This window comes from Rhinolophus sinicus, chromosome 16 (genome assembly GCF_057876585.1).
Source record: "Rhinolophus sinicus isolate RSI-liver-muscle chromosome 16, RSI-T2T, whole genome shotgun sequence".
NCBI lineage: Eukaryota > Metazoa > Chordata > Mammalia > Chiroptera > Rhinolophidae > Rhinolophus > Rhinolophus sinicus.
In genome coordinates this window covers 139607700-139621642 of record NC_142516.1, presented here as the reverse complement: position 1 = coordinate 139621642, position 13943 = coordinate 139607700, and the positions used below count along the sequence as shown (strand labels likewise).

The 13943-nt window shown below is 42.7% G+C and overlaps 1 protein-coding gene across 2 annotated transcripts in view; it reads left to right on the top strand.

The window, feature by feature from the left end:
• COL4A2 (collagen type IV alpha 2 chain) overlaps positions 1-13943 on the top strand; it is a 182980-nt gene that overhangs the window by 43260 nt on the left and 125777 nt on the right. For both annotated transcript variants that reach the window (XM_074329518.2, XM_019731070.3), the window contains exon 4: positions 6829-6909. In XM_074329518.2, coding sequence (XP_074185619.1) covers positions 6829-6909 — 81 coding nt within the window. The remainder of the gene's footprint in view (positions 1-6828; positions 6910-13943) is intronic.

Sequence of the window (13943 nt, the reverse complement as noted above, 5' to 3'; positions counted from 1 at the left end):
GATCCAAGTTATTTGCAAATTCCTAGACCTTTTTTTGAAGGTTTTTTTCTTATTAGTTTCAGGTGTACCAAACAACACAGCGATTAGAAATTTACACTTCTCACAAAGTGATAACCCCAACAAGTCTACTACCCCCCTGACATCATACAGAGCTACTACAAGACCACTGAGTATATTCCCCATGCTGTACCTTAATCCCATGACTATATACATTTTAAATTATAGTTGACATTCAGTATTATTTTCTATTAGCTTCAGGTATACAGCTCCTAGACTTGCTAATTAGCACAGCACTGCTGGCTACTAACTCAGGATAGGACAAAATTCAGGAGAAACGAAGAGTCTTAAAAGGGATGTTTTTTCACTGATATGTGGTATATAAACCAAAAACAACAAAAGAACAAGACAAACAAATGAGAAACAGAAACTCATAGACACAGACAATAGTTTAGTGGTTATCAGAGGGTAAGGGGAGAGAGGGGTGGGAGATGAGGGTAAGGGGGATCAAATATATGGTGATGGAAGGAGAACTGACTCTGGGTGGTGAACACACAATGGGATTTATAGATGATGTAATACAGAATTGTACACCTGAAATCTATGTAATTTTACTAACAATTGTCACCCCAATAAATTTAAAAAATAAATTTAAAAAAAAAAGGGATGTTTTGATTAAAAAAAAAGAGAACTAACACATTTTTGGTACTCTAATTGCTTAGAAACCCAGCAACTGGGTCCTGGGTACTCAGAGCCCCCCTAAACATGCCACAGGTGGCAGGAGTCACAGGGAGTCTGAGGGCCAGCCTTTTTCTAGGACACATGGAACACACTGAACTCATAGGAAATACTGCCTTTCTAGTCCACTAAAGGAGATTGCTCAGTGGTTTGCAGTTTTCCCATTGTCTCTCAACAAAGCCTCTTTCTTCACACTACCACACACTACCAATCCATTGATCTAGTGCAATGCTCCACCGGCTTCAATGTGCTTATTGGGAAATCCTGTTAGAAAGTGGGTTCTGATCCAGTAACTCGGGGGTGGGGTCTGTAATCCTAACTCGTGCCGAGGTGATGCTGGTGTTGCCTCCACACACCACACTGGGAGTAGAAAGGGTCTAGATCCAGAACAGCAGTATTTCAAGCATGAATTGATTGACTGATTACCTCTTTAACATTGTGTCTGAGCCCCTGCCTCTAATCAGTCAACCTCCCTACCTCCCTACTCTCTCTCTCCCCCCCATCCCATTTCGTTTGTGACGCTATTTTCAGGTAAGTAGTTCTCAAACTCCTTGCTCACTGTCTTCACCTCTCTCTCTCTCTCTCTCTCTCTCTCTCTCTCTCTCTCTCTCTCTCTCTCTCTCTCATTTAGTGTCCATGGTTCCCTCCACTCCACTCTATTCCTCCCTTGCCAATGTGGGTTTTGTTCCTCTTAGTTGTTGCAAGGATTACCCATTCTTCATCTCTTCCAGGCGTACCTCAGTCACATTCTCAGTCTACTATGCTTCTTATGTTTAAGCTGCTCTTTATCATATTTTCCAGAACGTGTAATTCACATTTATTTTTCAAAACTCTCAGTTCTACTTTTGAGTGGAACACTTTTGGTGGTCTCATGAGCTGACAATGATAGCAAATGAACATCCCTTTCCCTGGGTCTACAAAGCCTCTCGCGACCTCCTTAACTTCTCTACATTTTGTGGAAGGAGCAGATGAGTCCAGTGGGGCCTAGTCTCAAGTTTGGTGGGTGACCAGGTAGTTGGCAGCATGGGAGCATCTGCAAATCCTCAGTCAGTGAATGTTTGTTCGTTTGCTGAATAAATTAATGATGAATCCTCCTAGTCAAACTCCTTTCCCAGTTTGGAAGTGAGAGCGACAGTTTGAAGTGGTCATGTATCTTGGTAGCAGGTCAGATGGTTTCAGTTGAACAAAGAGGACTGAGCACGTCCCACCCAGTACTTCCCCACCACCAGGCAGAGCTCCATGTCCACTCCAAACCCCTCTGCGGTGCCCACAGGACCTCCAGACAGTGGGCTATCTTTGTGCTGGATTATAAAGTGGCAGTGGATTGAAACTGAGTCCTGAGCCAAGAGTTGGGGGATATAGCCATATAGGGGCATCATGAGGTTTGTAAGAAGAATGGGTTCAAATTCACTCTAATTCAAGATGCTCCTGATTCCCTGATATTAATCCAGACGTCTTACTTCCTAGGCTGGAGGCGAGTGGTTCTCTGTCCCCTCAGTTATAGCCACAGGGCCCCAGGTCAGATGGCAGGGAGGTTATCCTTTGTGGGGTAGGCATGTAAGAAGAAGGAAACACAATAAGGAAAGAGCTCGGCTAAGGTAGTCCTGTCTGTTATCTGGTATGATTTTAATGGAACTCATCATAGTTTAAATTATGTGAGTTTCATTGCTTATTTACTTAATTTTCTTGTCAACTTGTTCATATGATCTGTTTCTCACTTTATATCCATGGCCCAGTACAGCACATCACCCAGAGGAAACATTCAGTGATGAATGAATGAAGGAATAAAGGAATTTGCAAAGTGAAAGGGTAGATGAGTTATCCCCAAGCCCCTTCCAGCTGTCAGATTAGTTTGGAGTTGGGGGAGTTACGTGTTCTCTCACTGGTACAGCTGAAGGGAAGCATTCCCCGGAACACTCCAAGCGTGTGGCTCAGGCTCCTTCGTGATCCCAGAGGCTGGGTGGGAGCAATTTCTGTGTGAATATGAGGCCATAGGACTTGTCCATGTTAGATTCCAGCGTTCTCCAGTGGGTAAGACCCCTTACCAGTTTTCACAGATCTTCAGCGTAATTGGTCCCACTGGGCCATGAGCCCTTTTCTGCCCTAGGATGAAGGACCTTGAAACAAGCATGAGAGTTTGGTCAGCTCAGTTGACTAGATGGTGCCTGGTCCATCACGGTGGACACTTTCCATACCCCAAGCAGGGTCTACGGGAGCCTCCTGGCCCTGGGCACGAACTGTCCTCCTTAGATGCTTAGATGGCAACCTCAGTGACCTGCAGGGGGCCCTGGGAGAGCAGCGTTTTGCAATATGCTCTACACAGTGCTACCAATAGGGATTCAGACTTGAAGTGAGAAACTAATGGAGGATTTAACTGATGTTTCTCAGAGAGCCTGACCATACAGGTGAGAGCATGCCCTCCTAGAGACTCTGAAACTGAAGAGCTGGACCAGGGCCAGCTTGTCACCTTCGAGGGTGGTGGGCAGAGGTAGGGTGGGAGGAAACCAGTCATCTTTATTAAGGAGCTGACAAGAAGAAGGATCATGCTGTGTCCTTGAGTTGTGTTGAACAATAAAGGCAAGGGTAGACTCAAGGGCTTGGAGCATGGGCAGTGGTTGGTGTGAGCTTTTAATATTCTTCTGTTGGGTGGGGTGGAGGTGGGGCTGAGACACAGACATAGGACTCCCCAGAGCAGTACACACACTCCTCATCCAAGGTCCTCAGAAGGGCATTCGTGTCTTGAGATGGTCCCAGTGGCCAGGTCCCATCAGGGGAATGTGGAAGCTCAGGTCTGAGACTTGTACAGTCATTAAGAGACGTCTGGAACATATGCCCTGCCCTAGTAAAGTAAATACTTACGTTCATCCTGGAGATCTGACATTCCAATATGTGGTACTTAGAGCTCTTGTAGATGTTGGAATTCATAAGAGTCCCTCTGTAGGATGTGTAAGATGCTGATGGGAAAACACACATGCACAACACAGCACACACCACACACACACACACACACACACACACACACACACGGGCTGGAATTTCCATGACAGAAGTTGGCTAAGGCGTATAAGATGGAAAGCTGCCTCTTGATGATGTGTTCCTCACCTCCTAAGACAGGGCATCTGAGCCATTGACACATGGTTGAAAACGTATTGAAACCAGGAGTTAATCGGGCCTTCAAGTCCTGGTTCCAAAAGCAAAAATAAAATTTAAAAATATTAGGAAATTTTAAGCAGGTTATGAAGAACTCATTTCTATAACTAAATCCTGTGCATAGCCTAAACCTAGAATAGAGAGTCTGTTAGATCAATTTGAAACCATTAAAATCATCTCAGCCATTGATTTATATACAGGGATTTGGCAAGTGGCTTTAAAATCAGAAGTAAAAATAGCATGTGAAGCAGCAGATGGAGAATATGAGTTTATGTTTCACCCTTTAGACTGAGGAGTCCTCCTCCCTTTCCAAAGAACTGGTAAATGAATTATTGCATGAACCAGGGATACCTGCCAAGGCGCCTATTCACAACCATACGTCATACAAAGCGTAAATGTGGTGGCCCATCTAGACTTCTGTCTTTGATGCTAAGGGTAATCCATAAAACCAATGGCTTAGCGTGGAGTTGGATTTATGAAAACCAAATATTCAAAGTCATGGAATTTAAAAATGAGCCCCACTATAGACAAACACTGAAGCTGTGAAAAATTGGCAAATACCTAGAATCATATTTTGAGGATGCGAAAGGATTCTATACGTGTTACCTTTTACACTACGGAACTCAAGCTGTCTAATTACCTCGCGCAGACCAGAAAGATAACCAAAACGAGATTCAAACGTCTTTCCGGGTGTTGGTTTCTTTAAAGGATTTGAGACTTTCAGATATTTTTTAATTCTTTAAAGGAGTGGCTGATATATCAAGGTACTAGATTAGGGTAAGCATTATAATAAGAACACATACCAAAAAAATGTGAAACTCTCAAATAAGACCTCTCTGGTAGAAAATGGTTAACAAAGGAAAGGAATTTATCATCTCTACAGAAAGAACATCTAGCAGTTGTTGAGGTCTAAGGTAAACTCTGGCCAGGTGGTTTCGAATCAGCATTCACTTGTGTGCCCATCCAAGGTTGAATGTTCAGAAAAGCCATGGCAGCAGGAGTTACACAGGCGGCCAGGCAACATCATCTGCCTTTCCATGTGAACATTCAGTGCTGTGTCAGGAACAGGGAAGGTTCTGGCAGGCGTGCTAGCATAAAAATTAGACAGAAAAACTTGCACAGGGAGTTCCCAAATGACCATCCTGTTTAGTCATTGAGACTTAAGTCACAAGAGAATGGAAAAGCTGGGGTGAAATGCAGTTCTTTTTTTTATTGTTGTTATTAAACAACAATATTGTTTGTTATTGTCGTTTTATTGTTGTTATTGGGGTGACATGGGTTAATAACATTATATAGGTTTCAAGTGTACAATACATCATCTGTATATTACATTGCGTGTTCACCACCCAAAGTCAAATCTCGTTCCGTATATTTGACCCCCTTTACCCTTTTCTACTTCCCGCCACCCACCTTTCCCTCTGGTACCCAATAAACTGTTGTCTGTGTCTATGAGTTTTTGTTTGTTTGTTTGTCTTATTCGTTTGTCGCTTTCAGTTTTATATCCCACATATGAGTGAAATCATATGGCTCTTGACTTTTTCTCGACATGGATGGATCTTGAGAACATCATGCTAAGCGAAATAAGAAATGCAGTTTTGTTTCAAGTTACAATGGGTTCTGTTATCTGGGGAGTGTTGCTTGCATGGTAAGGTTTGGCTCAGTGCACACCGGAAGCTTCCTGTACCCTGGGTCCCTTGAGTGTAAGTGCCTGCTGGATGGAGAGTCTGGGCGAAGGTGATAAGGGTGATGAGCCAGACAGAGATTCCCCTGGGAGCAGCTGTACTAACTCACCGGAGGGCGGGGGGCAGGGAAGGGAGGCATGGGAGGAAGCAGGGCTTGGCTGATCAGAGAGGAGAGAGAAGAGAGCCAATCTGATTGTCATTTTCCACTCAGAATATTTAGTACTGTGAACACAGTCTGAAGGGAAAAGCTCAGACATAGTCCAATATCCAAACCCACCTTTTACCTAAAATACCTAGATCAAGAGCAAGAAACACCTTTTCCCTCAATTCTGGTTGAAATTGTCCAACCAGAGAACTCCTTTAAGTGATCCACTACACTCGCTGAAGAGTTAGATCTCAGGGTCTGACAAAACAATGGATTATGTCACCCCAACCCAACTAAATACATACTTGAGGATGCCTCCTCCTTACTGCGTGTGGGAGTGTCTCCCATGGTGAAGGGAAAGAAATGGGCTTTCCTCTATAGGCGCGTGCAGTGAGGGCACGGTGTCTCTGTGACAGAGGTAAGGGTTTGGCATCCTCTCAGGTGTATTTGCAAGTTCTGCCTCCTCAGAAGCCCCGTCTTTTAGTTCACTAGGGTTTGTGTTGTAGGATGGGGGTCCAGAGTTGCCCTGCCACATTTAACTTAACCTTAAACATCTCCTGCAGGATGCACCCCCCACGTTTCCAGACAGAATGATGGGCGCTCTCTGTGCACCTGGAGTGTCTCCTTCATACTAAAGCTCTTAACACAGTGTCCTCCTGGGTTTACTTCACACAGATTCCTTGGATTCAGGGAATGTTCTCCTTGGCCTTCCAGCCCCAGGATCTAGCTTGGCATCTGGCACTTAGTGGGCAGTGAAAAAGGGCTTACTGATCACAGAATGTCCAACACCCAGAGGGACCCTAATTAAACTAGGGACTTGGGGTGGTAATAACATGCCATTGTGGGTTCATCAATTTTAACATTTGTCCTACTCTGGTGGGGCATGTTGATAATGGGGGAGCTGTGCCTGTGGGGGGGGGGGCAGAGGGAATATGGGGAACCTCTGTACCTTTTGCTGTGGACCTAAAGCTGCTCTAAAAATTCAAACCTATTTGTTTGGAATGAATAGATAGCTATTAGCGTTGGAAAGGCTCTCAACAGATACCATTATGATACATATTGGAGTTGACAGTATTTTATGTAACATGGTCTTTGCCTTGTGTTTTATTTTTGCAGGGTGTGAAGAAGTTTGATGTGCCCTGTGGAGGGAGAGACTGCAGCGGGGGCTGCCAATGCTACCCTGAGAAAGGAGGACGGGTAAGTCATGGCATCGTAATAAATAGCACCTTCCTCATGCTTCCGTGGTACATGCAAGCGCCTTAAGTTGCCTGAGTAAGTCAATTGCCTACTTTCCCGAAGAAATATAATACAGCTGTGTTCTCCCCTAGAACAAAGAATAACATGATGCGAAATTGGGTCAATTTGTACTACTTTCCTAATAAGTAGAGAATAAGGCTAACTTTTTTAAGCTTCTTTTCTCTTGTTCATTGTTATGACTACGTAGGTCTACAAACATATATAATGCAACTATGTTTTATACTTATGTTATACATAAACATATAGTTTGTAAAAATATTACATAAAGAATACATAGTTGCATTTATACTGCAGTAAAGATATTCAAACTAGAGAGCACCAGCGTCCTACTACTGAGAATCATTCATTCTACTTGTAAAATTATTCTACTCAGTTCCTGAATATCCTTTAGGTAGCCCATTTCATAGATAAGAGAGAGAAAAAAAGGTCACCCCAAATTATTATCGTAGCATCTGGCAGAATTTGATACATGGACCTGATATTGGGTTTAATACGTTCAATCAAAGTGATTGGCCCCTCATCTCATTTCTGTTAAAGCTGATGTTTCAGTCTTGGCGTGACTGATTTTAAAATGATATTGTTTATATGTTTAAGCCCATGTTGGTGTGTGGCAGTGTGGGGAGTGGTATTTCGTTTCATGCCACAGAGTCTTGAATCCTTATGCTTTGGAATCGCGCATTTCCCTCTAGGACCCATGCTTGTCCAACTCCAGCTTGTGAGGCGCAATGGGGAATTCTTGCCGGCGTTGCCCTGTTGTTGGAATCAGATATTGCAATCGTTAGGTGTGCCAAACAAATTTCTCCAAGTTGAATCCTAAAGTCAGTTTTTAAAGTAACTATTCCTCATCCCCACCCCCCCAGGAGGAAGGACCATCTTTTTGGAGCTTGGCCTATGTGGCTAGGTATTTTATCATATATCCTCTCCTACCTGAATCCCCTCCAAAAATCAAATAAGTAAAATTTGTGACGGGGAACCGCTTTATAAATGCGGTGGTTGTATTTACTAACATTGGCTGATTTTTTTTTTTTTTTTTAATGTTCAAGATCATAGTGGAGGAGCTCCTTGCCACTAGGTCAAAGCTTTCATCTGCATGTGCTATGTTCACCATGAGTTGCAATCCTCAAAACAGTTTTTTGGTGTTGTTTTAGTCATGGGTTCCTCTGCTTGGAGTGGGGACTTGATGCTTTAGGAATTTCTAGTTGAGGATCATTTAACAGCATTTAACAAGGGTTAGTATTTTTAAAATATATAGAAGCCATTTCATGAGATTTAAAATGCCCCTGGGATCCCTTGCTATAGATTTTCCCAGCGGTGCTTCTGGAGCCGTGATGAAAATGTCTGACTGCAGAACTCTCCCCTCCCTAAGCACTTGGCTAGCTCAACCTTATATGGGCACAGGGAAGATAAATTAGTGGTATACAAATACCTCGGCAACTTGCTTATGTGGGAGGGAGTTTGACCATAGAGGGACTCTGCATTCTTTTCCATGTGATCAGCCAAACAGAACCTAAACAAGCTGAGGAGAAGGTTACTGGGTCTATTCTTTTTCACGTTGTATGATTATTTCATGCAGACCCAGTATATTAACATAATATATATTATGGGAAATAATGCTTTTATAAGAATTTTGTTCTTCAGTAAAATGAGCTTATTCTGACTATTTGAATATATAATGCCATCTACCTAGCAGTGTACTCTTACAGAATGCCAAAGATCTTTTCAAAGAGGTTATTAGAAGGGAGATTTGTAAGGGTCCCTTGACCTTTCCAATTTAGTAGGTTTACAGTACAGTGATTGAGACCTTTTTATTTCCCATTGTCCCTAATTAAGAAAATTCCTTGAGTCTGTTTCTATACATTGCCAAATAAAGTAGAAAATTGGCACCTGGTTAATTTGATTAACATGAGAAATCCAGAACCCAGTGCGGACTTGACTTCCCTCTCTTCAGACAGGTTGTCAACACTGATTGAATTAAGATTTGGCAATTGTCTGAGTAGTTTGTTCAAGACACAGAGACACGTGATAGCCCACTTTGGGGCCTGGCCTGTGGGATCCACTATCTGTAGTGTTCAGATGGTTCTTCTCTTCACACTGCGTACTGGTCCATAGTCATTAGTGCTGGACCTAGACTCACACTGCGATTGAACCATACAGATCCAAGTTGGGTTGTTTCAACTGCCAGCACCCAAGGCTGCCCAATTGATTCAGGTGTGCCATTGAATATTAATCAATAAGATGGTGGAAATGACTGATGGTAAAAGGTAAGGAAAAAAAACCTACAGAGGAAAGAAAACCTATACCATTTATCATTTTCTATGGAGTAAACCCAGTATGTTACTGAAGATATTTATTGTTAGAAGAATTGCGTACGCTTCATTAAATCATTTATTAAGATGTAGTGTCTATTTCAGTTCTACAAACCTGGCATATGTGTGTTAAATATTTGATCAACAAATTTCCCCAAATGTGTTCCTATGGACAGCAGGGCTATTTCTGCCCTACTTGTGGCTTGATAGTATTTTTTTTAAGTAATGTAATACATAAAAATAGCAGTTGGATGGATTTTGCTGTTCAGAGAGCTGTGTGCAGAGTTTGTTCTTTCCCACAGCTTCCCCTGGGGTCCCTTGCTGTATATTTTCCCCACAGCGCTACTGTAGCAGCAATGACAATGCCTGACTGCAGAACTCTCCACTCCCCAAGCACTTGGATAGCTCAGCCTTATATGGGTATGGGGTAGAGTTCATTTGTTTCTCGCCATGGTGACAAGCCAACATCAGAAACTGTATGTTACTGGATAACTTTTGGACTGTAAGCAAAAATCACAAATGTGCTATGGATTCCAATTCCAAATGAATTCTCATGTTACCAAATGAATAAGCTCTGTGTAAAATGCATCGAGCCTGATTCTCCACCCTTGAGTGGTGGGTGGTGGATTGTCCCCGAGAGAGAATTGTTTCTCACAGGCAGAACCACACAGCCCCGTGGATAATTCCAGTTAGCCAGTAGCTGGGTATGAAGAGGCGGGAACTGTGGCCCAGCTGTCTGTGCACTCCTCGCTCCCTGTCAGAGCAGGATGACCCAGCCCTTGTCCTCTCGTTCACTCAGGAGGGTAGGACAGTGACATCAGGGGCAAATGACCTGCTCCAGTCTCGGTCCAGAACAAAACTCAAGTTTTTGGACTTCTTGATGAGTTCTTTTTCCAATACCATAATCTTTTGTGTCTTCATTCCTCTTGCCAGATGTTAACCTATGTGAAGGGGATTCTCCAGGGTGGAGGGAAAAGACACAGGCAGAGATGAAAAGAGGCTTGGCTGTCTGTCCTCAAAGAGTTATGATTCCCTAGCCAATTCCCTAACCACTTCTTCAGTTGTTTGGTGAATTTAAAAAAATAACTTCAAGAAATGATTTAAGACTTTATTGTTGTCGGAGGGTCTGTATTTCAAATAATCCCTATGAAGTATATGGGAGTAATTAAAAACTATAAGTCCTAAGTCACCGGTACTACACAGGATGATATGCACAAAGAAAGTCAGCAAACTAATTTCTCAGACTTTCTCCGCTACTAAATGTCATCAAGTCATCAATACCAGACAAAGCTGTCCAGTCCTCTTGTCTTTTGCTATTCATTTCTTCTTTTTTTCCTTCATACACCTTGGAGATGGAAGGTGGCTGAATGGAAAGCATCAGAGTGAATTTCTATTACAGAATTTCTATTGAAACAGAGTGACAGCTACCACGTGATATAAAAATTAATAATATGGGGAACAGGAGAGAGAGCCAGTGAAGCATCTGATTAGACAAAGATGTTTTGCCTTCGCACATTAACTCACCAAAAAGGTTTTGAAATTCTTAGATTTTTCCAACTGAGGTCAATTTTAATTCATTCTTTCAGTCACTTAGGCAGGTCCCTCTTCTTCCAACCCTTCGGTTTTGACCATAAACTCAGATCCGATAGATAATTTCAACTTTTTAATGACATCAGCCTTCACGGGGCACCTGTCTACCTAGGCAACCAGTATTTCAAAAATTGGTAAATACAAAGACGGATTCTTTAAGTGTAAAATGCTGGGAATTGTTGAGGTGGTTCAATGGTCCTGTCAAACTACGGTGGGAAAAAGAGAAGCCACAACTTTGACCTATTCCCAGAGCTCCATCATCAGCCCCTGGATGAGTGAATGAGCCTCTTTCCTAACCCTCCACAGTCATCCAGCCCACATTCACCTTCTGTGGCCTTGACAGCACGAGCCACAAAACCAGAGGCTAAACTCCCTCGAGGCTGCAATTGGTAGACTCACTCCCTTAAGCAGTGACTAAGTACTTGGGACAAGTTATGTTTAGCTGTTGCATTTTTTTTTCATGTAGCTGAGTTTCCCACAGTCTGTGGGTCCCTGGACTTGCAACAAAGTGTGAGCAACTAATTCTTCACCTCACAAGATTCCTTAAACTCGGCACTATATATCAAAGTGAAAGAAAGCAGAGAAAAACTGAGTGAAAGGGAAAGAAAAGAGAAGACTGAGCAGAAAGCTGTTAGAGGTGGGTGGAGACAGATGAACGGGAACCGGAGGACATTCGCTGGCTTTGATCTTTGCTGTCAGCTCAGATGGGTAGCCACCGAGAGATGGAAGAAGCAGACCCCTACCCTTAGGGGAAGGACCGGGGGGCCTAGAGCAGCTTTGAACCATGAGCCTTGGCCTGACCTTCTCTGTAAGGTGACACGTAGTCTTATAAATAATAGTATCTTCTATCATGTGTTGCTATTCATAAACCTTACTGTAACTTAAATGTGCATAACCCAGATTTCAAAATAAAACATTTTTTTTCCTTGACATGGCTCAACACAAACCTGATACTGGTAGACCACTGTAGTGCTATGAAGAGAGATTCAATTCAGAATTTGTATACTGTATGTGTTCCGCAATTCCTGTAGGGTGCCATAAGCCATGGGCCATCTTCTTAGTTATTTGAAGACACTTTCAGTGTGGAATGAAACATCAGTGCTGCGATGGCAGACCTTTTTTCAAACCCGCTGCTGTTTTTCCAGGCAGACACTTTTTAATGGTATGCTCAGCACAGGAAATGGAAGTCATCTCCACTATTCTATGCACTATCACAGCCCAGAAAGGGCAAAGAATTATTCAGAAATAGCAGAAACATCTCCTGGCTTCTGGGCTTTTCTAATTCTTGTCTACGCATAGCTCTCAGCCACTTTCAAATGGTTATTTTTAATGCGCCTTGGGAACAACGGTGGTTCTGGCTCACCCGGTGCCACAGGAGCTGCAGCAACTCAATGACTTGGTTATTTTCTACGGGGAAAATAGTATTTCAGCAGATTTACACAATGCCTGCGTGACTTGGACATCCTATATAGTGATGTGTTTTCAAAGTGATATTTTCTTTCATGTCTGCCAGCGTAGAAGGAACCCAGCTTCCATTTAGCAATGGAATTTTGCATTTCTTCAGTACTCAGAAATGTATTTTGCATGATCTATGTGCAAGACACTTGTCCAAGTGAACAGTGGGAAGGATGCCCTGCCCCTAAGGTAAGCGCCCTGACATGAGGTGGTGCCAGTTTAGGGGACAGTGAGGCAGCCAATGCAACTCTAGCAGAGCAAGGAAAGAGAGACTCATGGAAAGTGAGGTTCAAGAGAGAGGCCGGGGGCAGCGGGAAGGTCATATGAGAGTGCTGGAGACCCTCTGACAGAGGGAGGTGAACGCCATTCAGATTTCTTTAGAGAAGTTACATGACTTATCACCTACTCAAGTCACAGCGCTCTCCAAGTGGGGAACGTGTGAGGCTCATATTTTGGTGATCCATTTATTTGGGGTCTATTTCTAGTCCAAGAAAAGGTCGTGAAACTTGACCCCTAGCAAAGGCAGTTGTTGGCTACTAAAATTTGAAAACAAATGTATTCATTCAACAGATAGTGCTTGTGCGTGTGGTATGGCAGGCGCCGTCTAAGCACCGGGGATACAAAAGTAGGCAAAGCGGTCAATATGCCTGATCTTTCGGAGCTGATATTCTAGCACCGTGCTGTCCAACAGAATTTTCTGCAAAGGTGGGAATGTTCTATATACTGTTCACCATGGCTATTTGAGCATTTGAAGTGTGGCTAGGGAAATGGACAAATGAAATTTTAAATTTTATTTAATTTTAGTTAACTCCAATTCCAATTAAATAGCCCCAGGTGGCCAATGGCTACCATACTGAAGATGACACTTCGAGTGAGTGTGGAGGTAGAAAGTGGAAGAAAGAGACAAAAACTTAGAGTGAATATGTGAGAATATTTTAGATATTATGTCCTAGACAAAAATAAAATGCCATGAAAAGTCAGAGTGTCATGAAAGTAGCACGTGGATTTGTAACCTGCTGGGCTTATATCTTTACAAACAGGATGTTGTCTCAAAAGCACATTGAAATGGTGTGTGTGCAGAATGTGTCAATCAGCCAGACGAGAGAATTTTCTTAACTGATTCATCACCTTATTTGCAGGGAAATTGCAGTTTTTGCTTTTCCAACTTGAGCTCTGATCAAGCCTCCCTTTCTGAAAACTGTCTGGTTACTTCGGTGCAGGAGAGCTGCGGTAATTCAATCCACAGCTTCAGAACATAACGTCACTCTTGCTTTCTTCCCTGCAAGATTAAGAAAGCGTTTTCTTCAAGTAGAACTTTTAATAAACTGTTGTAGAAATGAGTTAATTATGTATCTGGGGAAGATAGAGGCAATTCCAGAATCTCTGGCCCACTCCCCATCCCACCCCAATGTGACAAATATTTAATTTCAAAAGGATCATTATAACATTCCCCAGATTTGATAGAAATCGGGCCAGTTTGGAGCTCATCCAAACGGAAGAATACATTATTAAAATCCTAAAAGGATGAAATTTTAATACCTCCCCACTGAATGAACTCAAAGAACATCATTAGAGACAGAATCTGATGATTGGAAGTCAGCAATTAGGGAAAAAAAACATGAT